Here is a 26,214-nt window from a genome sequence, read left to right as displayed (position 1 = left end):
CAAACCATTTTGTTAGCTTTAAAGAAACTGTTTGTAATGACAGTGTTTGAAACGGTCGATATTAACTCCACCACTTCTCTCCCTAAGCAGAATGAAATTGTTGAAACATAACAAAAATATGATGAAGACATTGGTGGACAACAGGGGGTAATAATACGGCCGCGAGCAATAGGTGACAGGAAAGGTCAGAAGGCAACGAGAATACGGTGTAATGAAACAGATGGGCGAGTGTGTGGGAGGACGGCCAAGCTCCTACACGCCTCCCATCCCTCAGGGCACCAGCAGCAACAGCACCAGCACCAATGACAGTAGTAAGGTCATCAGCACCACACCTTGCGCTCCACTGGTTGACTGGAGCACTGCCAACGCTGCAAAGAAACCAGACACACATTGACATTCTACCAGGTAATGATCTGTAGCTATGGGCATAATTTAAATATCTGGGTTTCCATCTGCTGCAATCATACCCAAAGCAAATTATATTTCAGGCCAACAATAATGTTGCAAGTCTATTCTGAGTTAAAATTCAAGCACTGCCGTCGGTACAATAATACCAGGAACACATCAACGCGTAAGAATATACAGTAAAGTCTCTATACGAAGTTCATGGGACTTTCAGAACTTCGACTAATCGATTTTTACGTATAAAAGAATATAACAGTGTACAGTACTGTATGTACCTGAACTTATGAAAACACACCCCCATCATCACAGAAGTTGTACACGTAATATCACATAATATACCATAATACTGTAAGTACAACCGTTTTCCTCTTGTTTCCACCACTTTGATTCACTTTGGGAGAAGCCATCGTGATATTTATCAGTGAAAAATACACAAGACCGAGCAGACCACGTCCAAACACAATGTAAATATGGCTGGAGGCCCGACGCTCGCCCTAGCGGAAGCATCATAAACTATAGTGGACGGTGTGAAAAGGGCCCACCAAGTTTGATATTTCGGTTGGATCACGGATATCCTTGGGAAACTGAATTGAAAATTAATCAGCAAAACCTTCGGTTAAAGGCATTTTTCGATTGAAAGACTTGTATAATCGAGCCTCTACTGAAGAAGGGCCAGATGCTTACAATACTTTAGTAGCCAGTGAAATATAGTATTATACAACTCTGAATTTAGTTTCATCCCATGTACTCCCTTGTTTCTGTACTGTTTTTCATCTCTTGTTTATACAGTCTTTCCAACGCTGTACCCTAACGACCATTTTTACCCTCCAGCTGACAGTCAGAGGAGGGTATTGTTATCACTGAGATAAATTGGTGTCCTTCCGTTGAGCTGGGCGGCAGGGCGGCTGGCCGGACATAGAGATTTCGTTTCCGGGCCAGGACTCAGAAAATATTCACTATAGAGTTATGAAACTTCGCATAATTATGTGTCTTACAGTCAGCAGGTGCCTTTTGATAGGTGAAATGCTGGGCCCTAAGTAGTGTTTTTTTTTTTTTTTTTTTTTTTTTACTAATGAAAACGGTAAAAAAAAAAACTGAGATTTCAATGCGACCTGCACAAGAAATCTGAATGGTTCAGGTTATGTATCCGCAAGTGGTTCTCCCTATGCCCACCTTTAAAGGAAAAAGATTGGAGGTGGTGAGTGAGGGCCGTTATGCCCTTGGTTAGGTGTGCAGGGAGATGGGGGGGACGGGTATGTGATTAGTCAAGTGGAAGGTCGTAACAGTACAGTGTTGCCTATGTTTTAAGATAATTTTTTCTTCTGGTGTTTGATGTTTTATGGACGCTAGCTACTAAATACACAGTAACTATACTGTAAAACTACTTCCAACATTATGATAATAGCTACCAGAATTACTGACACATGAATCTGCAGAATTTTGCATATCATACAGGTGATCTGATAGCTAGGGAATGTTTCTTGAGCTGTAACTCACATACCGTGGCCTGAATGCTGCCCTAAATATGAAAAGGTATATGAGTATCTCCATTTGCTACGAAGCATTTAGGTGCACAAGACGCTCGTGTATGATTTTTCATTCTGGATTTATGACTGATGAAGAACAAAAGAAAGAAGTATCATGAAGGATATGCATTACTGAGACTCGGTTCTGCGTTTCCGACGAAGCTTAACGGCACTTTGCGAGTCGGTTCGACTTATATACTGAAGGTTTTTTATTCCATATGCTTAAAACTGGGTTTTGTGAATGTTTTGGTGCACGGACCCCTATGCCGTATGCTAGTGACTTCATATGAACATGGGCCATCCTTACACACAGTTATAAACGCTACTGCATTTACCAATGAAACAATAACTGAGACTGTGTTAGCTATTTGAAAAGGTACCCAAAGATTAAAATACAACTCTTCCATATTCTTTTGTTGATAAAGACGAGCAGTTCCAAAGCTGTTATTCCATATTTCATATGTGGGAGGTTTGGATTTCCATAGCTAAGTCTCTCCAGTTCAGTAACAGAATTTCCTGTTTTAAAAGAATTTGAATTGTTTGTCCCAGTTACCTTGCTTTATGGTTAAGCCTAGATCAAGCAAGAGTTTATTATTATTATTATTATTATTATTATTATTATTATTCCACTCCATTTTATCCTAACTGAATCTGTGATTCCGACTGAGTATAACTGTATACTACATTTATTTGTGTGTCCCTTAGCGATAAAGGCAGCCCCAAATGGTCGCTGTATCGTTCTTAACCAAAACTGGATATTACAGAGATGTTTGATCTGTAGACATCGTTTGATTGTTTTATGTTAAGCGGAGTGTAGTCTTACCTCGTCTTATCCTCAAAGGTGAAGTAAAAGTGAGAGACAGAAAAGCTGGGACTTGTTCACACTTTTGCGTACTGTTATAATACGTCCCTATGCCTCTAACTTCTTCCTTTCATCTACACTTAAACTCCACTCTCACCACGTACCTGGTAGCTATGCATGTCTCCAAGGATGCCACTTTTCCTTTACCCTACTTTTCCATAAGGTAACATTAACCTCGTATGACGGGGAAATCCCTAGCATTCTATTCAAGCCACGGCAAGATGATGTTATTCACCTGTGGGTGAGTTATCTGAGACTGTTAATACTGTTACCATTAACCTTCTCATGCTAGGAACGATTATCTTCCAAGGTCTCAGATCTGCAAGGAATGTGTTTCGCTCTGCCTTTCTCCATCCAGGAAGTGGAGGAGGAAATAGTTCAGAATGAAAGAGTTGTCTGTCAACAGAAAGCGTCTTGCAGTGCCTACGAAAACGAACGATGGACTTTCATCGGGAGCACAGTTTATGCAGGGTGGGAGCCCAAATGGCCGCCCCTCACGGGGAAGCTGCTCCTGGAGTACCAGTGTCAATATGTATGGCCATTATACTTATCAGGAAAAGCAAAATTTTGTATGTTGGTACGAATCTATCAGGAGCAGTTTTTAGGCAGGTTGCGATCCCAGAGGTTGCTTCCTATGGAACAGCAGCCAATGGGGGACCTAACTAATATTGATATGCGCTGCTAGTTTTTACCTAGGAAAATATAATTTTGAACAGAGTTAGATCTCCATTAGTGGAAGGTTATTGGTAAAATGGGATTCTCCGTCCTTCAGGGAGGTAATGCTATTTGTTTTCTTTGTCTAGGGACACCATGTTTTGCATAGTGGCAGGCCTACTCCCAGACAGAATGAGGCCCTTGAATGCCACTCCCACGGTGGAATGGCCCCCAGGGAATCCTGGCAGCACCGGTATGCAAGGTCATTTTTTTTTTTATCTAGCAACATAAAATGTTGCACACTGACACACCTCCACCCAAACCAGATTATAGGCATGGTGTACGTCCCCAGCCCCATCTTTACAGAGGACCCCAGAAGTCTTCTGGTGTGGAATGGGAATTAATAGCTTTGCTACACTTATTCATGCCAGGCAGTTCTATCCACTCAAGGGGAGACATTCCGAACCTGGCACATACAAGTTTTTACTGCCTTTGGACAAGAAGCTATTCCATGATGAATAAAACCGATCTGAGATAGCGCATGTAAACAATCAAATACATCGTCAGGAATGCCTCCCTCTTTACCTCTCTATCTGATACGTTATAATTTACTTAATTATCCACTTCACTACCACTGATCCTTTCTTAGTCGAATGATATCGAAAGCTGGTGGCAAGATTTAAAAAAAAAAAAAAAAAGTGCTGTTGTAGTCCAGAACTTACAATCCATTATTACTACTGTACGTCAGTAATTACTTTCTGTTCTATCACTTTTCCTCCCAATCTTCTTTCAATTGATCATTGCCTTCTGTTCAAACGCTATTCCGCGCTGTCTTCTCTTAACTGTCCATTTATCTTTGTATGCAACAATGTGCTTGTATATGGCCTTAAGCAATTCTCCTTCACAACGTAACCATCAAACCATTCATAGTATCATTCACTACTGAGACTCCCCAGATCAAAGTAAATTCCGTGTGTCTTATGTCATACGACCGAGTTTTTTTGTTTTTTTTTTTTAGACATTTATTACCATACAATATTATCCTCAAAAGAAACACAGCTTCACAACAAGGTCTATGATCAGGTCATGCATTGTCCTCGGAAAAACCTGTGATTGTGACCATGTATTTTTTTTTCAGGATTCTTTCGTGGCTCAGGCCTGAATATTTAATACCAAAAGTCGGCCCTCTGTAGTATTTTACTACCCATCCCCGCCGGCGGTGGTGGTTCTAGTGTTATTCCAACAGACGAATAAATGAAGTGAACAAAAAATTTATAAATACCAATACGGCTGAAACTAATAACACAGATCACCATGAACTGCAACTGCATAAAAGTTGTACCAAAGAAACTACTGGGAATAGGGTGTTTCAAAACGTGTACCTATGGGTTAAAACTGTACCACAGCTAGCATCAGGATCAGTTTGTCTCTAAAACTGTAACTTTAGGTAAAAATTTTACCACAGTTGCCATTAAGAAACCGATGCCTCAAAAAGTACAACTATGGACAAAAATTGTATGACAAATGTCAATAAGAATAGTATGCCTATAAAATTGTGATTGTAGGTGAAAACTGAACTGTAGCCATCACTTGAAACAGATTGCCTCGGAAAGTATGAATACACACAAAATATGCGCGGAGACACTCACGATGAAATGCCATCGCTGCAGTCATAGTACCAACATTGGGGTAAATTATACTGTAAACCCTCTCATGGTCATGTCCTCTATAGCATTTACTCCAGGAAACGGGTAACGATATAATTTGGCTGGACTGAGCAACAGCGTAAATGCAGTTACAGTTAACCCTTTCATGATATCTCGCGTGCTCATTTCCAGCTACTGTATTGTCAAATGATTTATCTAGTTATGAGTGAGTCATAGCACCTAGCGTGTAGCCAATACGATCACCATGAACCCTTTCTCAATAGGGAAGTCACATTAACTATTTTATTAACCCGCCCCATCCCAACCACTTTTCCACCAATGACTCCCCCCAATCCTAACCATTTTAGGAAAAAAAATTTTTTGGCTCAAACCTTCGCTTTTGGTGAGAAACATCGAAAATTCATAGAAAAAATCGCTCACCTGAGGTTTAAAATACTCATTACAGGTATGAGTACCTCCTTACCTTACTGGGTTTTCTATCAGGCTGGCACCAAAGAAAACGAGTTCTATGGGAGGATAACTATTTCACACCACTCATAAACGGTATTTATTTATTTACTTGGTACGAATTTATATGTAGTACAAGAGTATATTGGTTTTCAAGCAGTAATATACGCATAATAAGCATTGTTTCACTCACTAATACCTGACCTTTTTTTGCCACATTACCTGATCATCATTTCTAACTGTTTCTTCCTCTAATGCTATGTAAAGTTTGTCCTCCACATTGTCATTGATTGGGGAATCACTCTGGCCCTGAATTTCGTACCGTGGCATGACATGGCTATACTGGCCAGGTCACTGATAACAGGTGAACTGCTGAGACAATGGCATGCAGGGGGGGGAGGAGGTCATGCTGGGTAAGGCATTGTCCCTGCCTGGCATCTTGTTGAGGAAGGTGTCACGTGTATACTTACCAAAAATGACTCGCGAAAATTGAAAATTGTGCAAATTAGGGACCTTGCAATTTTTTCGCGTTTACATCGACGGGATTGGCAGTGACAAAACGTGTGGATGTTAAAGAACGTCGACGGGACGCCGCGGGTTAACCTGAGTGTGAGTCACAGGACCGTGAATGTTAAGCAAAATATGTTAGAATAAAAGCTCAGAACATCCCAACCCACAAAAGAATGTAAAGAAATACATAAATAATGCCCAAAATTCTATGCAAACAAACACGGAAATCAATCCATAAACCTAAAGTAAACAATAACCACCCATAAATATATGACATCCTAGCAGAAAGCTTTATTAGTTATCGCACACACAAAATATAATGAAAATAAGTTTTAAACCCAGATTCCTTTCACTTATATTCTCTACCAGGGTATGCTTTCTCAGTTATGCTTGACAAATAAGGCAGATTATTAGGGTCAAAGCATTCATAGGATTCGAAACAGAATGGTAAACTTGGTGAAAAAGTTCGAACAACCTCTTGCACAATGATGCTTCATTATTAGGTATATTGATTTCTCTAGGCGATTTCATACATGAACGATGAGATATTTCGACTCAAGTGGTTAGACATAGCCTTCATTAATCCTCTAAAACGAAAGGGTTTTACTTAACTGCATGAAGCCATGTGACAGAAAATGAAAATGAACCGAAGGCTTCAAGGATTGAGAAGATTTGATGCGGGATGTTGAACTAAGCGAGGACGGACTTGAACAGTCAGTATAAACATTCTCATCACGATTACTTCTTTCTGTAATATGTTCTTGCTATCTTCAGACGATATTTTGAACTGCATGGGTTAGGTAAAACCTTCATCAACGCCTGAATTATAAGAACCCTTTCCTAACTGAATGAAAGCATCTGGACGGTGAATTCGGCTTAGGAAGGTTTGAACAGCTGACAGTTACTCTTTCAGTGTGTTTCCTAGATTTCATTTTTGCTATCTCCAGATGATTTTGTATAGTTTACGACAGATTTTCAAGAGGAAGGGTTTAGATGTTTTAGACTTCGGTAACCAGACCAGTACAAGAATGGTTAGCCATCTGTAGTTCGATAGTAGCCTAAAAAATGTCCATACATGTAAAAAGGGCATCAAGGTGTTAATGTGGAAAAAGCATCTCCCCCAAAGAAACTGAGAGACATCCTTTCTGAAACGTTCAGTTGTGGACAAATATTGATCCAATCCATAATGATCAGTACAAAGACAGTGAGCAGTGATTTTCATAAATCAGTAAGACATTCCTTTCAGAATACCATCTAATGATCTTAATTATGTTCAGCTAAAATGTGGTATGATATAATTGTCCACAACTGTACGTTGCTACCACAAATTATTACTGTGTATGTAGCTACGTACACTTGCCTTTTTTAGTAGAGAAGTGGAAGCGCTGCGACTCTGCTGACCATCCGTATTTGTTTCTCACACGGACGACGGCCAGGTAATCAGTGGCCACATCTAGGTTGGTCAGAGTGTAGGCCATGGAGCGAGGTTGTCTGCCTATCCCTGCTTTGGGTTCCACCGTCCTGGACACGTTGGCCCACGACCCTGCCATCACCATATTCTCACTCGTCTGTGGCCACAGAGGAATACCAACAGTGAGATAACTCAGGTACAACTGTGAGTCATGGCTTTTGCTTACCCTTAAGCCCTACCGGTGGCTGAATAAAAATTGTACCCAGGAGTTCACACCGAATGAAGACCCGTTACTGGTAGGAAAAAGCTTTTCTGGACTGATCAGAGAACAATGACCTAGGTAACTTTTCCATATGCCGTCCAACAGTGCTTCATACTAATACTCGTACTGTAATTAAACACTGAGCAACAATTCTTGGTTTGCCGTGAAACTCTACTAACACCTACCATGCAGCAAGGGGAGTGGCGAGTGAACAGAACATGTGCTTTACAAGTATCCAGCAGATGCAAAAATACTACCACAATTAAAATGATCCCTGACACGCCATTGCTGATATGGCTACTGGAGGTGTCACATGATTTTCATGTGTAAGAAACAAGAAACACACGACTAAAAGAGTATGAAAAATTAGTACTTATAACAGTAAATAAACTTAGGGTCTCCACACACTGAGGGCAGAAGCGGAAACATTATAATGCAAATTATCCAGTCTTGTTTGTCGGAGAATATTGTATAAAAACACTCTTGCTCTAGACCAAGATCCAGGCATTCCATTCTCACTGTCACCTGCCTTATGTCTTCGAGGTTCCGAGAAAAAGCTTACTCAGAACTTGGTCCAGTGAAATCAGGTTCTCTTATTGTCCTATCCTGATCTAAATACTTAGACAAAATTCATTAGACTGTGTCCGACTCCGAACTTCATGTGGACAGACCTGTGTGAGGAATTCACTGGTGTATCTAAGAATTCTTTTGCAGGAAGAACATGGGAAATGGGAGGTTCCGTTTATTAACAAAATACTGTTTTTCACATATTTTAGGTGTGCCTTGACAGGAAGAAGAGAAATGGTTTAGAATCTGCACACTTCATTTCCTACATGCTGAAATAAACCACATTTACAGAAACAAATTAATTATTAATTCTGTTAATAAATCATGGCTTGTAGCTTCACCTTACCTTCCACCACTGACTAAAAAAAAAAAAAATGCCCTAGGGTTTCACATCAAACGAAGACTTGCTCTTGCATCTCCAAAGCTTTAGTATACTATATGAATAACTTTGTCACTACGATCTGTCATTTGCACAATATAATTCAGCGTCCGTATATTCGTTATTATTACCTGCTCTTCTTGTAGCCTTATAAGGCTTGCAGACTCCAGTTTAATTCTGTACAACAGGTCGTCACTGGGTGTGGAGGCTTGGCCACGACTTACCTCCAGCCACGGGTTGGATTAGTGAGGACGCCACAACTATGGCTCATGTGTGAACGAGTGAACTGTACTGCAGGTGCAAAATGTACACAAAGACGAGTTAGACTTGACTGCATGTGATTACTTTTAAAAATCTAGGAAAATACACTACGGTTGAAGTGGTGATCAGTATAGCCATGTAATTAAATATCGCACACGATGACTAAGACATTAAAATAATTAAAGTAGGGTACAAAATGATAAGTAACAATTTAGAAAGTAAAGTATTGGAAATCATCAGTAAAAACTAATTAGGTAAACTAGGAGCCAAAGATGAATAATGAATATTAAAGAAAGCACGATTTGGAGCAAAAAACGGTAAATAAAAACAAGGAAATATAACCGGGTCACAAAGGATTATTAATAAGGTCAGAAGATACAAACGAGGAAACACAATACAATCACTACTCAAACGGTAGACTGAGTTGGTTAATAAGTATAACAAAAGAGCGGTGTCATCAAGAGACAAGATTGATAAATATGAGCGTGGGACTCATTTTCATATCAGAAATGGAATTAATAAAAAAAGGTATGTCACATGACTGGAAAGAACATGCTCGACATCTAACGAAACACAACAATGGTACCATCGCATCTCTTTTCTGAGCTGCTGTTACTAGGAATATAGTAAATACGGTACTATAGACTGCATTTTGGAGAGAGATGTGAGCATGGAAATAAAACAGTCGCTGCATGACTGTAATCTGAAAATCAATTTAGCATTTGAAACTGAAGCTTGGATCTTGCTGAAGGACCACATGCCATGGATAAAAGCAGTGGAAAAATTACCTGTGTGAAACATACGTGAAAAGACAGACAGATAAATGAGGAAGTTAAGAAACCATATGGTGTTGCTGTGGATATGACAATGGAAGTACAATATTTGGAGAAATACTCTGAGATAAAATTACCATGTCGAGAGGATGAACAATATGAGTCTGGCTAAGAGAATGCATGCGAGTTAGATGGAGGGAGGAGGGGAAGACTGAGAATGAGATGGAGGGATGCAATGGAGAAACACATGATGGAGAGGGGTTTGAGTTAGTGACGGCAACCAGATGGAAGAGGGCAAGGTGACATGGAGACTATACGTTTGTGGTCACCTCTTACGGAATTAAGCAGCCTGGTGATATGTATCGACAAAATAAACAGATACTGAAATACATATAAGGAACTACACATGAGAGTAACAGACGTCACTTGCAGTAATATTCACACCTCGATGACGTCTAACATTCTTCCAGCTACTAGGTGAATGTATTTATCTGATGGAAGACAGGGGTTGTAAACGACTTCAAGCACCTCCTTACAATATACGGTAATGTAGTCTCTGGTATTTACACCCACATGCACGATAACATGACACCTGTATTTCAATGTGTGTGTGTGTGTGTGTGTGTGTGTGTGTGTGTGTGTGTGTGTGTGTGTGTGTGTGTGTGTGTGTGTGTGTGTGTGTGTGTGTCAAACAGTTCTGATCCGATTTTAACTAATCTTGGTGAAAGGATTCAGGGTAAGAAAAGGGGCTGACCATTTTTTAGAATAATATGTCAGAACATCAAAGTCACAAGGCAAGGTCAATTATAGCATCTAAAACAACCAAATGCCAAGGTCAAGGTAAGATTTCGACGAATGTGTGCAAGCATATGAACCAAATAACTACAACAGTTGTCACCTTGGTGGAATGGATGAGGATCAGTCAATGAGTTGACTTACTGTTTCATGAGAACGATAGCTCACGGACCAATGTCATTAATGAGGATCAACTTAAATAATTTCCATCCGATTAATAAATACATGATGGAAAGTTTAAGGGTATAGCAAGGATAGAGATTCTGTTGAAAAACAGTCAGAGGTAAAGGTTACAGGGCATGGACAAATGTTCGAACCTTTAAATCCGTTTTGATTCGGTTATGACAAAACATAGAGGAAAGACTGAGGGTTCAGATTATGAGATTAGATTTCGAGAACAACAGGTCAAAAGTCAAGGTCACAGGACAAAGTCAAATCAGGCAGTTTTAACCTAATTTGGACCAGTTTTATGGTCAGGCAAAGATTATCTGACTCAGTTTCGAGAACAACTGGGCAAAGGTTAGGGCTGGACGGCAAAATCAAATGTTCTACCCTTAGATCAAAGGTGATGCACTTTGTGAGTGATCCTTTTTATCACCCACCTTTATGAGGAGGAGTGATAATGTTTTTGCTCGCCTCTGTGTGTGTGTGTGTGTGTGTGTGTGTGTGTGTGTGTGTGTGTGTGTGTGTGTGTGTGTGTGTGTGTGTGTGTGTGTGTGTGTGTGTGTGTGTGTGTGTGTTCCCATTATATCTCATGAACGGCTTGAGCTATCAACATGAAACCTTCAGAGTATTAAGATATGGCCAAAATCTTGGACGAGTTCGAAAATGGGCACTCGGGGTCAAGGTCAGAGTCACCAAAATGGCTGCCAAAGGTCAATTAGTTTTTATTGACATCCTTAAGCACCATTATAGCTCATGAATGGCATGAGCTATCAACATGAAATCTTCAGGGTATCAAGCTTTGGCCAAAATCATGGCCTTGGCCAACAGCATATTCTGGAGGGAAATTAGCATTCGGCTCCCGAATGCTTTTCTTTCATTATTCAGGCTTTAATCATCAAGAAGTAGACTGCAGCACCAGTCGAGCAGGGCGGGTACTCCCAAGGTGGATGGACAGCTGATGGCAGGGAGAGCTGGAGCTCCCGTTTCATCAGCCCTCGGGACTACTTCCTCACCTTTCCCCTGTGCTGAACTATTTCAGTGTTTCCGTAACACAGAGAGAAGGCCAGCATACTCTCCAATACAAGATTCTCTAACTGTCAACACCAAACTACATGCACATTACACACTACACATCTTTTTCAAAATTCAAACAAAACAACATTTTATAATCAAGCCTTAAAGTCCCCCCAGGGGGGGCCATAAATGCCCTCATCATCCGCCCCTCTCCCTGTGACGACCCAGCAAGATGCCTGGAACCACTGTCTGACTCAAATCTTCATTTCTGCAACATTCTCGGCCTTTCCTCTAACTTTCTCTCTGTTGAGCACCACCTCTCCTCTTCTAAACCTCACCTTCTCTTCCTAACTGAGACCCAGCTGTCTGAGGCAACTGATAGCAAACCTTTCTCTGTACCCTCCTACTTTCTTTAGATTCATTTCAAATCCAAAGATGGCTGTTGTGTATATGTACACAACGACTTATCTTGCTCTCGTGTTTCTGAACATGATTCCCCTGAATTCTCAACTCTCTGGCTTCGGCTTTCCTGTCAGTATCTGACTAAATATATCAGTGCTATTTATTCATCCCCTAATGCTACTGACTATGAAAAATTCTTTGACAATCTTACTTCTACAATAGAAACTCCATTCTAGGAGATTTCAATGTTCACCACCAAAGTCGGCTCTCCTCTCCTTTCACTGATCAACCTGGTGAACAAACCTACATCTTTTCTATCCTTAACCCGTACCATGCTAGCAACGTAGATCTACACTCCTCTCTAAAAAGCCAGTGACACAGATCAATGTCCTGCAGCAGTAAGAAGTCATTGCAAGCAACCGAAGTACAAAGGAAGATAATAACGTATCTCGCTAGCTTCAAACATTTCTACTCTACACTTACAACACTGATTTAGGAGCGCAGGAGGCGAGTGATACCCTACACAGGCTCACAGCCACCCTGCTGTCAGAAACCCTGAAGATTTCAGAGGTCAAGTGGTGCCAAACTGACTTGATTTAACCAACTTTCTGGCTTTAGTGATTACTTTTACTAGTGCCAGGGATCTTATATTGATGTATTAATTCCATTTAGGCACAAAAAAAAAATCCAAAATCGGTTCACAAGCTCACAGCTGCTCTGATCTCTCTGTAACCTTGAAGATTTCAAAGGACAAGTGGCACCATCCTGACTTGATTCAACCAACTTTCTGGCTTTGGTGGTTACTTTTGTGTGAGCCAGGGAACTTATATTGATTCATGAAGCCTATTTAGTTAGAAAAAATCCAGAATCGGTGCAGAAGCTCACTGCCACTCTGCTGTCTCACTAACTTCAAACACTTCAAAGGTAGAGTGGCACCAACCCGACTCGATTCAACCGACGTTTTGGTTTTAGTGATTTACTTTTATTAGTGCCACTGATCTTATACTGATGTATTAAGGCCATTTAGGTAGAAAAAAAAAATCCAAAATCATCCAGCGTAGAGGGGTATCATTTTTTTTTTTTTTTTTGCCAAGCTCAGTACGGGTTAATGACCAAGGGCAGCTCCTAGCTGTATCTCTGACCACCTTGGAGAAAGTTCCAACATACTTGACTTCTTCCTTACAACTAATTGTTCTACACACTGTTGATCTATCCTCTCTGGTGGGCTCCTCCAACCAAAACATTATCACCTTAACCTGTGCTATTGCTCCAGTAAAACCTGTGGACCCTCCAAAGAAACGTAAGTTGTGGCACTTTGGAGCTGCTGATTGGGAGGCCCTCAGGCAGTACTTCTTTGATTTTCCCTGGAATGGTTACTGCTTTCATGGCTAAGAGCCATCAAAGTGTGCCATGCATATTACGGAGGTTACTCTCTCGGGCATCCATTTCTATCTCATATCCTTTGACTAATGCAAAGGAACCTTGGTTTAATGAGGCTTGTTCTAATGCTCTCCACAACAACAACGCCAAAAAAAGTTATCAGAGCCAACCCACCTCTGAATCTCATCTTTTTTATGTTTCTGCCCAGAATTGGGCTAAGTCTGTCCTTTGCTCTGCTAAAAATAATTTCATCTGTACTAAATGCTCTCAACTCTCCAACTCGAATTTTTCCCGCTCCTTCTGGAACCTTGCCAAAAACCTTCCTAACAACTTTACCTCATCATCCTTCCCTCCTTTCTTTCCACTCTAATGGCTCTGTAGCTGTTTCTTCCTCTGATCAAGCAGATCTCTATGCTCAGACTTTCTCCTCCAGTTCTACCTTAGACAATTCTGGTGCTATTCCTTCATCACTTCCTCCCTCTGACTTCCTTATGGCTGACATTGAAAGTTCTTCAATTGATGCTTTTTCTGCCATCACTAGCCTCAGTACTAACAAGGTATATGGGCCTGATGGGGTCCCTCCTGCTGTTCCCAAGAACTGTGCTTTTGTGCTTACACCCTGCCTAGGTAAACTCTCTCGCCTTTGTCTCTCAACTTATAACTTTCCTTCTTGCTGGAAGTTTGCTCTCATTTAGCCCGTCCCAAAGGAGGATGACCATTCCCAGCCCTCTAACTATCGCCCAATTACTTTAACATCCTGTATCTCAAAAGTATTTTTTTTTCCTTAACAAAAGAAAAAATCAAAGCCTCTTTCCTATCAAAACCTTCTATCAGATTGTCAGTATGGGTTCCGTCAGGGATGCTCCACTGGCGATCTTCTCACCTACCTTTCAGACTATTGGTCATCTTCCTTTCGGAACTTTGGTGAAAGCTTTGCCATTGCACTTGACATCTCAAAGGCTTTCAGTCGAGTCTGCCATAAATCTTTAATTTCCAAACTGCCCTCTTATGGTTTTTATCCTTCTATCTGTGCCTTCGTCTATAGCTTCCTTTCTGGTCGTTCTATAGCTGCTGTTGTAGATGGCCACCGTTCCTCTCCTAGATCTGTCAATAGTGGTGTTCTTCAGGGCTCTGTCCTATCACCAACTCTCTTCCCTTTATTCATTAATGACCTTCTAAGCTGTACACCTAACCTTATCCCCTCGTACACCGATGATTTCACCCTTCACCTTTCCATTCGCTTCCCACTGCATGCATCTCAGCAGTTACTTCAACAAATAAGAGATTTGGCTATGGCACACCTAAAGTCTGGCTTGGCTTGTATCTCTGACTGTGTCAAAAGTAAACAAAAACTCAGTTCTTACATCTATCAAACTGTCAAAATCTTCCACAGGAGTACTCACCAATGTTTAATAATATCCAGCTTAATCCTGTATCATCTTTAAACGTACTTGGGGTTTCATTCTCTCGGGATTTGTCTTGGAAAGACCATATTGCTTCTCATGCATAATCTACATCTAAGAGATAAGGTGTGCTAAGCTAACTCTGTACCTTCTTTACCCCTGCACAGTTGTCTTTGTAAATGGCTTTTATTTGCCCTTATGTACAGGGGCGTACCTAGAGATTTGGGGGCCCGGGGGGCTAGGTGCTTTGTGGAGCCCCCCTCCAATATCTTGGAGGGGGTGCCCCGCAAGTTGCCAGATATATCATTCTTAAAACTTCTTTGTGAGGTCCCCCTCCAATATCTTGGAGGGGGGGCCCCGCAAGTTGCCAGATATCTCATTCTTAAAACTTATCTAATATCTCAGCCGGGATTGTCGGGATGATAAATGTATATATTTTTAAATATTAATATAAAAGCTAATAAATTTTTAAGGCTTTTTGGGGCCTCCCTCAATTGGGGGCCCGTGGGGCAGTATCAAACAGCCCCCCACCCCCCTCTTAGGTACGTCACTGCTTGTGTAGAGTACAACTCTCGTATGTGGGGAGGCTCCCCACATGCAGCTCTTCTCAACAAGGTGGAGTCAATGGCTTTTCATCTCATTAACTCTCCTCCTCTTACTGGCTCCCTTCATCTTCTGTCATTTCGCGACACTGTTGCATCTTTACATCTTCCCTATCGTTACGTCAATGGTCACTGCTCCTCTGAACTGTCTGCTTGTATCCCTTCACCTCCACGATGGGTACATAGCACCCATCTAGCGGCAAACTTTCATCCCTAGTCTCTCAAACTCTCTAATGCATGAGTTAATCGTTACTCTCATTCCTTCGTTTATGCAACAAGTCAACTCTGGAACTCTCCCTCTGTCTGTATTTCCCACTTCCTATGATCTCCAGTCTTTCAAACGCATTGTGTCCAGGCATCTCGAGAAGAATGGATCTTGAATTTGGCCCACTGTTTTTTTTTTTCTCTCTCTCTCTTGGAAGGAATAGTTCACGGGCTCTGGCCTTTGGTTCCTTCTTTCTTGCATGAAAAAAAATCATTTAATTAAAACAGTGGTTTCCAACTTTTATGTGCTTGTGACCCCCTTCTCAAAACCCTGAAACGGAGACGACTTTCCCTGGCAACAGGTGTTTCAGTTTTACAAAGTTTTCCGAGCAGGAAAGGGAAAGAACGAGAAAATAATCAATTATTCACCAATTTTACATATTTTACTGCAATATTCCTTGCACATTATAAAGCTCAAGGTCATTTTAGTTTGGTATTAAAACCAAGGTCATTATTTTTTCTCACTGCTATCCATCACCAAACATTCCATGTTCGTCATCACTAACATATCACCAACTTTACAGCCTAGCTAGTGAGATTGTCGAGGCTGCATCTTTTGTTTTTTCTTATGCAATGAAGAATTAACCAAAGGTCAGGGGCCTGCAAATTTTCCCTCCAAAAAGAAAAACCAAAACAAGATATCCGAGAACCAAATTCAAGAGCCATTCATTTCGAGATGCCTGGACACACTGCGTTTGAAAGACTGGAAATCATAGGCAGTAGGAGAAACAGACAGAAGGAGACAGTTCCAGAGCTGACCTGTTGCATACATGAAGGACTGGGAGCAGCAGCTAACTCTTGCATTCGAGAATTTGGCAGAAAAGTGATGGAAGTTTGTTGCTAGACGGGTGCTATATGCCCCCTATAGTGATGGAGAGATGCAAGCAGACAGTTCAGAGGAACAGTGACCATTGAAGTAGCGAAAAAAAAAAAGAAAAAAAAAAAAAGGAGAGATAAAGATGCAACTGTGTGGCAAAGAGACAGAGGGTGAAGGGAGCCAGTAAGAGGAGAAGAGTTCATGAGACAAAAAGCCTATGACTCCACCCTGTTGAGAAGAGCTGTGTGTGGGAAGCCTCCCCACACACGCAAGTTGTACTCTACACAGGGGCGAATAAAACCCATGTATAAAGTCAACACCTGTGCAGGGGTAAAGTCGGTCTAGCACACCTAATCTCTTGGCATCAGATTTTACAATAGAGGTAATATGTTCTTTCCAAGATAAATCCTGTGAGAATGAAACCCAAAGTATGTTTGTCGATGATGCAGGATTGAGCTGGATATTGTTAAACATCAGAGGGTACTCCTGTGGAAGAGGCTAAATTTGTGGTGATGCGCTTGTTAAAGTCAGTCTCATGTCATCCTCGACATCCAATCTATTCCTGGTTTTTGTTTTGGTATGGGTGACACTTGAAAATATGGCCCCACAGATGTAAGCAGAGTCAAACTGAAGAGCACAGAAGGTCATCATGCTGACTTTGGGATATGACTGATTCACAGCACACCAGAATTGAGTCATCAATTACTCTGGAACAGGTCACATGTAGACAAGTTGTTCTATAAATCCAAGAATTCGACTTGGACTTTGTCAGGGATGCTGGATACATCAACTATTGCAGAGGAATGGCTTCTTCTCAATCCCTCCTTTTCTCCTGTGAGCTCAAGGATGTTTTGCTGGAATTCCTTTTCAAGGGACTCAAGGTGTCCAGCAATCTCATTGATCAGGAACTGATCTAGTTCGCCAACAGACTCAACTATCACTCCAGAATTCTTCAGACATGATGTTCCCAAGATTGATTTTCTGATGCTAGTTATGCAGTTTAGAAATAAAAACCCATTGGGCATCTTGAAACAGGAGGACATATCTTTCACTTCCCAGAAGTTTCAAATTCAGCTTCTTCAGCTGGTAGAAAATGTCCGTCAAGTACACAACCTCTTTAGTCCACGTTTCGTCATCGAAGTGAGCTAGAAGATATCTCTTTTCTTACATTTCTATAAGAACCCAAACATCATCTTCCATCTCGAAGACACAATTCACAACTTTCCATTTCGACAACCACTGTACAGTCATGTAGAATATAAGGACCTCATGGGCAGCATCCATATTTTTGTAGGGTTCTTTGAACAGATGAGTGTTGAGTGCCACTGCCTTCACATTATTCTCAATTATGATTACAGAATCAAGCACTTCCCACAGAGGCAGGAAGAGTCTTACTGACAAAAGAATATCGGTGGAACATGCAGTGGATGCCCATAGCCTGGGGAGCTAGTTCATTCATTCTTGCCTGGAATCCTGACTTCAATCCTAGCACAGCTGATGCTCCATCCGTACAAACCCCATTGCAGACCTTCGGTACGAAAAAAGGTAGAGACCATTTCCATGAAGTTATTAGTTTTTGTAGTGGTTTCAAGTGCACTACACAACAGGAATCCTATCTTGTTATATGAATGGATGTACCTCACGAAGACAAGCAAATTCGAACATGAACTCACATCCACTGATTCGTCGAGTTGAAACGATCACAATGGAGAAGGTTTGATTTCATACAAAGCCTGCTCTTTCACATCCATAGACATGTGAGAAATACCCCTCTGAAGACTATTATTCGACAGAGATACCCGCCGCATCCTCTTCACGCTGGCTTCCCCGAAAACTCACAGATTCTCGAAAACTATCACACATTTTGTGATAACTTTTTAATGAAATAAATTTATAGTGAGTATCACAGTGTATCTGGGTTAATAAAACAAACAATGCTACATTATGATGAATATGACACAATTATTTATAACTGGACGAAAACAATATTAACTAAGAAATCACATGATATGAATAATTTCTCAAGGGGTACTAGTAACGCATGACAAATGCTGTCTGAAGCTTCCATACAAATCAACACACAGCAAACAGATTTCTAGAATCAAATCACGCATGCACGTAACAACTAAAAAGTAGACACGAACAATAACAGCCTGACACTGAAAAGAGCAAAGGAAAACGATAGCCAACTCCCCGGCACTACGTTATGTTGTGGCATATAAGCAAAATAAAAGTTTTGGTAATGTTCCTGCTGATGTACCAAGTTCCTCCCCCAAGGCTACCATGTTCTCCCAAGGCTTCTCGACCCCCCAGCCAACCCCACGCGACCCCCAAGTTAGGAACCCTGAGATGAAGGGAGGAAATCGTAGTGAACAAGTTTTAAAAAATTTCGAAATATTTTCCGAAAATACAAGTACTGTACACTGAGAATTTTTAAACAAAAAATTTAGACAAATAATAAACTGAGAATAAAGAGAGACCAACCTAATAGTCCTATAATCTTTATTATATGGATAAGAGGAGGCCAGGAACTCAATTAACCAAATTTTGTTATGGTATAAGAGACTACGAACCTCTTTTTCTGATCGAAAAATGTTGCACTTTGCACCTGAATATTCTCTTCTATGTTATTCATATCCTCTTAATATTGGCACTGTTTGCATCAATACCAACCAATGGGATAGTAAGGTGTGATGTGTAGATATATGCTGCTACGGTATCTCTAAGGGCAACATATTTTTTTTTAGACACATATCTCAAGAGTTTCTGCCCTCACTGACCTCAGTCCTAACAAGGCGAATGGGCCTGATGAGTCTCCTCTTGTTCTCAAGAACTGTTTCCGTGCTTACACTCTGCTTTGGCAAACTCTTTCGCCTTTGTCAACTTGTACCATTCCTTCTTCATGGAAGTTTGTTTGCATTCAGCCCATCCCCAGGAAGGGTGACCATTCCCAGCCCTCTAACCATCGGCCAAATGCATCAACATACTGTATGTATATCTGAAGTCTTTTTTTTTTTCTGTTCTTAAAAAAAAAAAAAAAATCACTTTCCTATCATAATCTTATTTCTGATCTCCATTATGAGTTCTACCTAGACAGCGCCTCTGGCAAACTTCTCACATTCTTTTCAGAATCCTGGTCATCCTTTTTCTTGAGACTTTGGTGAAAGTTTTGCCATTGCACTAGACATCTCAAAGGCTTTCGATCGAGTCTGGCATAAATCCTAAATGTCCAATTTGCCCTCTTACAGTTTTTATTAATCTACTGATGCCTTCATCTCTAGATTCTTTTCCTAACTGAGACTCAGCTGTCTGAGGCAACCGAGAGCAAACCCTTTTCTGTATCTTCCTACTTTCTCTATACTCATTTCAAAACCAAAGGTGGCTATTGTGTATATATACGCAACAACTTATCTTGCTCTTGTGAACTTGATTCATCTGAATTCTCTACACTCTGGATTCGGCTTTCCTGTCACTCTCTAACTAAATCTATCTACGCCGTTTACTTATCCCTAATTCTACTGACTACCAAAAATTCTTCGACTATCTTACTTCTACGATGGAACACATTCTATCCATTTCTCCTTTCTCTGAACTTTCTATTCTAGGAGATTTCAATGTTCACCACCACCTTTGGCTCTCCTCTCCTTTCACTGATCCACCTGGTGAACAAGCCTACACCTTTTCTATCCTTAATGACCTAGAGCAGCTTGTACAGCACCATACCCGTATCCCTGACTACCTTGGAGAGAGCTCCAATATACTTGACCTCTTCTTTACAACTAATCCTTCTGCTTACACTGTTAATCTTTTCTCTCCGCTGGATTCCTCCAATCACAACCTTATCACCTTAACCTGTCCTATCACTCCGGTACAGCCTGTGAACCCTTCAAAGAAACGTCGTCAGTGGCACTTTGGAGCTGTAGACTGGGAGGCCCTCAGGCAGTACTTCTTTGATTTTCCCTGGAATGATTATTGCTTCCATGGCCGGGAGCCATCTGGATGTGCCTTGTGCATTACGGAGGTTATTCATTCGGGCATGGAAGCATACGTTCCTTTCTCATATCCTTTGACTAATGCAAGAAAGCCTTGGTTTAATCACGGTTGTTCTAATGCTGTCCGCAACAAGGAGAGGGCCTATAAAAGGTACTGGAGCCAACCCACCCCTGAATCACATCATTTATAAGTTTCTGCCTGGAATCGTGCTAAGTCTGTTCTTTGCTATGCTAAAAATAATTTCATCCGTACTAAATGCTCTCAACTCTCCAACCCGAATTCTTCCTGCTCCATCTGGCACCTTGCCAAAATCTTTTCTAACAACTTTACTTCATCATCCTTCCTTCCTCTTTTCTACTTTGATGGCTCTGGAGCTATTTCTTCTACTGATAAAGCAGATCTCTCCTCTCAGATTTTCTCCTCCAATTCCACCTAAGACGATTCCGGTGCTGTTCCTCCATCGCTTCCTCCCTCTGACTTCCTCATGCATTAAAATTTCTTCAACTGATGTATTTTCTGCCATCACAGGCCTCCGTACTAACAAGGCATATGGGCCTGATGGAGTCCCTCCTGTTGTTCTCAAGAACTGTGCTTCTGTGCTTACACCCTGCCTAGGTAAACTATCAACTTGTACCTTTCCATCTTGCTGGAAGTTTGTTCTCATTCAGCCAGTCCCAAAGATGGGTGACCATTCCCAACCCTCTAACTATCGTCCAATTGCTTTAATATTCTGTATCTCAAAAGTTTTTGAATCAATTCTTGTTAGAAAAATTTTAAAGCATCTTTCCTATCACAGCCTTCTTTCTGACTGACAGTATAGGTTCCGTCAGTGACGCTCCACTGGCGATCTTCTCACCTTTCTTTCAGACTCCTGGTCATTCTCCTTTCGGGACTTTGGCGAAAGCTTTGCCATTGCACTTGACATCTCAAACGCTTTCGATAGAGTCTAGCATAAATCTTTAATTTCAAAACTCCCCTCTTACGGTTTCGATTCTTGTATCTGTGCCTTCATCTCTAGCTCTTTCTGGTCGTTCTACTGTTGCTGTTGTAGACGGCCATCGTTCTTCTCCTAGATCTATCAACAGTGGTGTTCCTCAGGGCTCTGTCCTATCACCAACTCTCTTCCTTTTATTTATCAATGACCTTCTAAGCTGTACATCTAACCCTATCCACTCATACACTGATGAATCCACCCTTCACCTTTCCATTCGGTTCCCACAACGTCCATCTCAGCAATTACTTCAACAAACAAGGGAGACGCATCTCGAAGTGACCGGATCTTGAATCTGGTTTTCTGTTATATTTTTCCTTGAAGGGAGCAATCCTTTGGGCTTCTAGTGAGAAAAAAAAAACTTTTAAAATATTACAATGATTTCATAAACCACGGATGCAAGCATTACCTGTGGTATTCAAGAAGCAAAGTTCCAACCATTCAGGCTTTCTGAAATTTACTTTTCACACCTTAGTTCTTGCTCTATTTTCCCGCCAACAGACGATCTTATTCAACTCAAAAATTTCGTCCCAGCATAATCATGTGAGCCACCAATCTACTCTCATAACCCCCAATCATCAGTTATTATTTTCCATTTGTCCCATATTAACGCCGTCATTACAATCATGTGTTAGTCTAGATAATTCTTGCTTCAATACAATTTTATTTACCGTAGTAAAGACCTCTCACACCAATAATGTTAATGATAGCAATATATAGTTCTTTCATCCTGAAATGTCTCCTAAGATTAATAAAATCGTCTAAAGACATAAAGAACACAACATATAGTGCAACATCTTGAAGAGGTTAATCGTTCAGGTCACAAAAATGCTGTGAATGTACGCTTGAAAAAATATATACAGAAAGCAGATTTGACACAAAGAATTAACGGGCTAACAATACCACAAGCGACGTTATGCTGACTAGCAAAAGAATGAAGATTAAAAAAGAGAAAACATGATAGTGAAGTTACGGCATAGGATCTTACCTGCCAAACTCCCAGATGCGTCTTGCGGTATTTGATGATAAAGTCTGTGATAGGATAGAAGCTCTCCGAATCCCACGTGAGGGTATAACTCCTGCTTTCACCACCGTTTGGGCTGCTGGTGATCTTTGGAGGCTCGGGAAGAGCTGGGGGAACCACCGAGAAAGGATGGTAAGAACTTGGAACAAGAAACAACCAGGTGTATTAACAACATTTTGGCAGCAGTAAGTATACCAGAACATAATATCATTGTTTGGCTTTAACCATGATCAAGTGTTTATATTTGCTGCAAAATTTTAAGTCTGAATATGGGTCAGTAAAAAAAAAAAAATAAAATGACATCCAGCTAATTTGTAAATTCGCCACAAAGAACCTCACCAGTCATCTGGATGATTTCGTTTTTCTGACCATGAGCATTCTCAGCGATGCATACATAGGCTCCCAAGTCTTTCTCTGTGACGGGGTTAATGGAAAGGGAGTGTCTGTGGGCAAGGAGACTGTGGCTGTGGCTGTCACTAGTGTCAACAGTGGTGTGGGAGTGGGTTGGAAGGTGCAGCTGGGTGTCCATCATGGTGTCTGGCAGAGGGGTACCGTCATGCGTCCACACCACGTCAGGCGGCGGACGTCCATGTACTATACACACCAGCTCCACGTTATCCCCTTCGCCCGTCCTCACCACAGCCTGTACCACAGAAACATCGTACAGACGGCTGAATGAACACCATGGAATACCCATATCTAGCACATCCCGCAGTCAGGTACATGATCCACATGGGATCATTATATGTACAAAAACGGCTGTGGATCACCCGTTGCTTGGTTGTTAGAGCTCTTTTCTCTAGTATAATAGCCATGCCCACCTACTAATTCAGTTGGTTCTATGTACCTGTGATCACTGTGACTGGTTTCCTAGAACTGCAAATAAATGTGGTGATATTATTGCTGATCTGTAGTATGATTAGTGATCTGTACTTAAATGCATGGCTAAACATTTGTAACACATGACTATCACACCCTTCACCCGTGTGATGTTTTTATCACTTTTTTAACACAATGTATGTGCTATCCAAATTATTGCTAAATATTTTCATTTGACTATCTTGACAGAAAAAGTTTTGTTCTAAGTAACCCTCTGAGTCTCTCCAGTAAATAATTCAGGTACCAGTATGAACTGTTTCTTCTGTTGTTGTTGTTTTTATGTGATTTCAACACATATTCTCTGCCAATTTAAAAAAAAAAAAGTATGAAGAGAATTTATATATAACATAATCTCTAGCAGTTGGCACTGTAGCACAGTAATGGTTTTCGGGTGGATGATGGCGTACACCACGTAAAGATGATGGGAGAAGAGTACAGAACCAAAATGTATGTCAGGTGAAGCAAACAAATTTTCCAGTTGCTCTACGAATCGTTCCACTCTTGAACCCTGCAAGGGTTAAACAGAAAACTGCTGCTTCATTAGTGTTTCCGAGTACTGTGAAATGCTCCATCAAAGTCAACTGGAACAAGGAGTTTCCTTATAACCAACCCATACGTGTTCCATACACGTCAACAAGTGGGTTGGTGGAGGGTGAGTGCCCATCCCCAGAGAACAACTAACTAAAAAAGACAAAGAAAATGCCTTGGGCCAGGACAGACCACAGGTGACGACCAAGGGCCGGACAAAGGACACAGTGCAGTCTTTTACGTGAAATGTGAGGGGTGTGCAAGATGAGGTGAGAAAGAGATATTGTCCACATGCTTGAAGGTGCAAAAGTGGATATATGTGGTTTGACTGAGACCAAAAGGTAAGGTGAGAGAGTGGGGAAATGGATTATGTGTGGGAGTAGGTGAGAATGAGAGGGCAAAGGAGAGTGTGGGTAATGTTGTATGCAAGACATGGAAGGAGAATATAGTTGAGTAAGATTCAGTTGGTTCAAGGACTGTGTGCATAAGACTGAAAGTAGGAATACAAATGTGGGTAACTGAGTGTGAAAAATCGCTAACAGAAGATCATGTGAGCAGAGTGAAACAAGAGTTCTGGGCAAATGTCGAAGAAGGCATAGAAAAGTCTTAGAGAGGTGAAAGAGTGCTTCTGACTGGATACATGAATGGTAAAGTAAGGAATGTGAAGGCAGATGGAGTAGTTGGTGAGTGGAATATGACTGCACAAATGGATGATAATGATAATGCTCTTTTGGAAATTTGCTGGGAGGATATTGGTGATAGCCGACACCCTCTTTAGGCACAAACTAATCAACAGGTATACATGGCTAGTGATGAGAAGGGTGGGTAGTGAACTGGATGAACGGAGGGCAATGACCGAATATGTGTGGGTTGATCAGACAATGAGAAGATACGTGCTCGATGCGAGAGCAAACAAAGGTTGGGGAAGTGGGCTCTCTCATCACTACTTGGTGGTGGTGAAAGTAAAGATACAAATACGATGGATAAATAGAAGGAGAGAAGGGAGGGAGGAAGTAGCCCATACAAAGAGAGTAGGAAGGTTGCAAGAGGATGAAAAAAAGGTAACATACAAGAGGGACGTGTGGAAGCGATTGGGTACGTATGATTTGGAGCAGATGGAGGAGGTGTAAGAAGCGTGCATGGTATTCACGGAAGAAATACTTACTGTATTTGAGGTGGTGTATGGGGTGAAGGCAAGATGAAAGGGGGTGCAAGGAACAGTATGGTGGATGAAGAGATGAAACAAGCTGTAGAGCAAAAGAAGAAAGCATATAGTGAGTGGATGGGAAGCGGGGCATGGAGGAAGTTGAAAGAAGGAAGAGAGAGTTATATGTAAAAAGGAAAACAGAGGTGAATAGGTTAGAATCAGTGAGTAAGAACAGGGTGGATGAGGAGTTTGGATGGAATTAGAGTGTAAAGTGGACAGAATTTAAGAAAATGTTCTGGAAGGATATACGGCGTTAGACAGGGTGATAAAGAAGGCAGTAGAGGAGTGAAAGATAAAAATGGCAGGTTTCTACTGGAGAAGGGAGAAAAAGTGAACAGATGGACAGAACATTTCAAGGAATTGTTAAACACAGAGAATGAAAGTAACGTATGTATAAGTGACTAAAGGATGGCTGGGAAAAAGGAGGAGGATGAGAAGGGAGGAAAAGGTCAGCAGGATGGAAGTAGTGGAAGCAATGAGTAAAGTCAAAATGGGGAAAGTCCCAGGAACTGATGGAGTGTGTGGTGAAATGCTGAAGCAAAGGGGTGAGACAGTAGTTAAATAGAAACGGAAGATGTGCAGATTGGCCTGGGAGGATGACAGAATCCCAGGGGATTGGAAGGCAGGTATAATTATTCCTTTTCACAAAGGAAAAGGAGAAAAAGAAGTATGTTAATCATATGGGCATTTGTCTCCTTAGTGTAAAAGAAAAAGTATAAATAAGGGTACTTATTCACAGAGTTAGGAAAATATCAGATGAATCAGCTGTAGAAGAAAAGAGAGGTTTAAGGAAGGGAAGACGCTGTGCAGATCAAATATTTATACTAAGGTGTTTGGTGGAAAAGTTTCTACGGAAGGGAAAGAAGCTGTATGCGGCCTTCACGGATCTGGGGAAAGCATATGACTGAGTGGATAACAAAGAATGTGAAAATTATTGAGAGAATATGGAGTAAATGGAAACTGTAGAATGCCGTGAAGAGTGTATGAGAGTGCTATGGTTCCAGTGCGTGTGGATGGTAACCTGAG

General features: G+C 41.1%; 1 protein-coding gene across 1 annotated transcript in view; it reads right to left on the bottom strand.

Annotated features, from left to right (window-relative positions):
• Positions 1-270: 270 nt before the first annotated feature.
• Positions 271-26,214, bottom strand: part of LOC145396005 (protein amalgam-like) — a 323,136-nt gene continuing 297,192 nt past the window's right edge. The window contains exons 5-8 of the mRNA XM_080269471.1: positions 22,914-23,217; positions 22,539-22,681; positions 7,432-7,639; positions 271-368 (exon numbers count right to left, since the gene is read on the bottom strand). Of these exons, the coding sequence (XP_080125597.1) occupies positions 271-368; positions 7,432-7,639; positions 22,539-22,681; positions 22,914-23,217 (753 nt within the window). The remainder of the gene's footprint in view (positions 369-7,431; positions 7,640-22,538; positions 22,682-22,913; positions 23,218-26,214) is intronic.

This window comes from Coenobita brevimanus, chromosome 34 (genome assembly GCF_032717465.1).
Source record: "Coenobita brevimanus isolate Jiangsu-jjx chromosome 34, ASM3271746v2, whole genome shotgun sequence".
Classification (NCBI taxonomy): Eukaryota; Metazoa; Arthropoda; class Malacostraca; order Decapoda; family Coenobitidae; genus Coenobita; species Coenobita brevimanus.
This window is presented reverse-complemented; position numbering and strand designations above follow the sequence as displayed.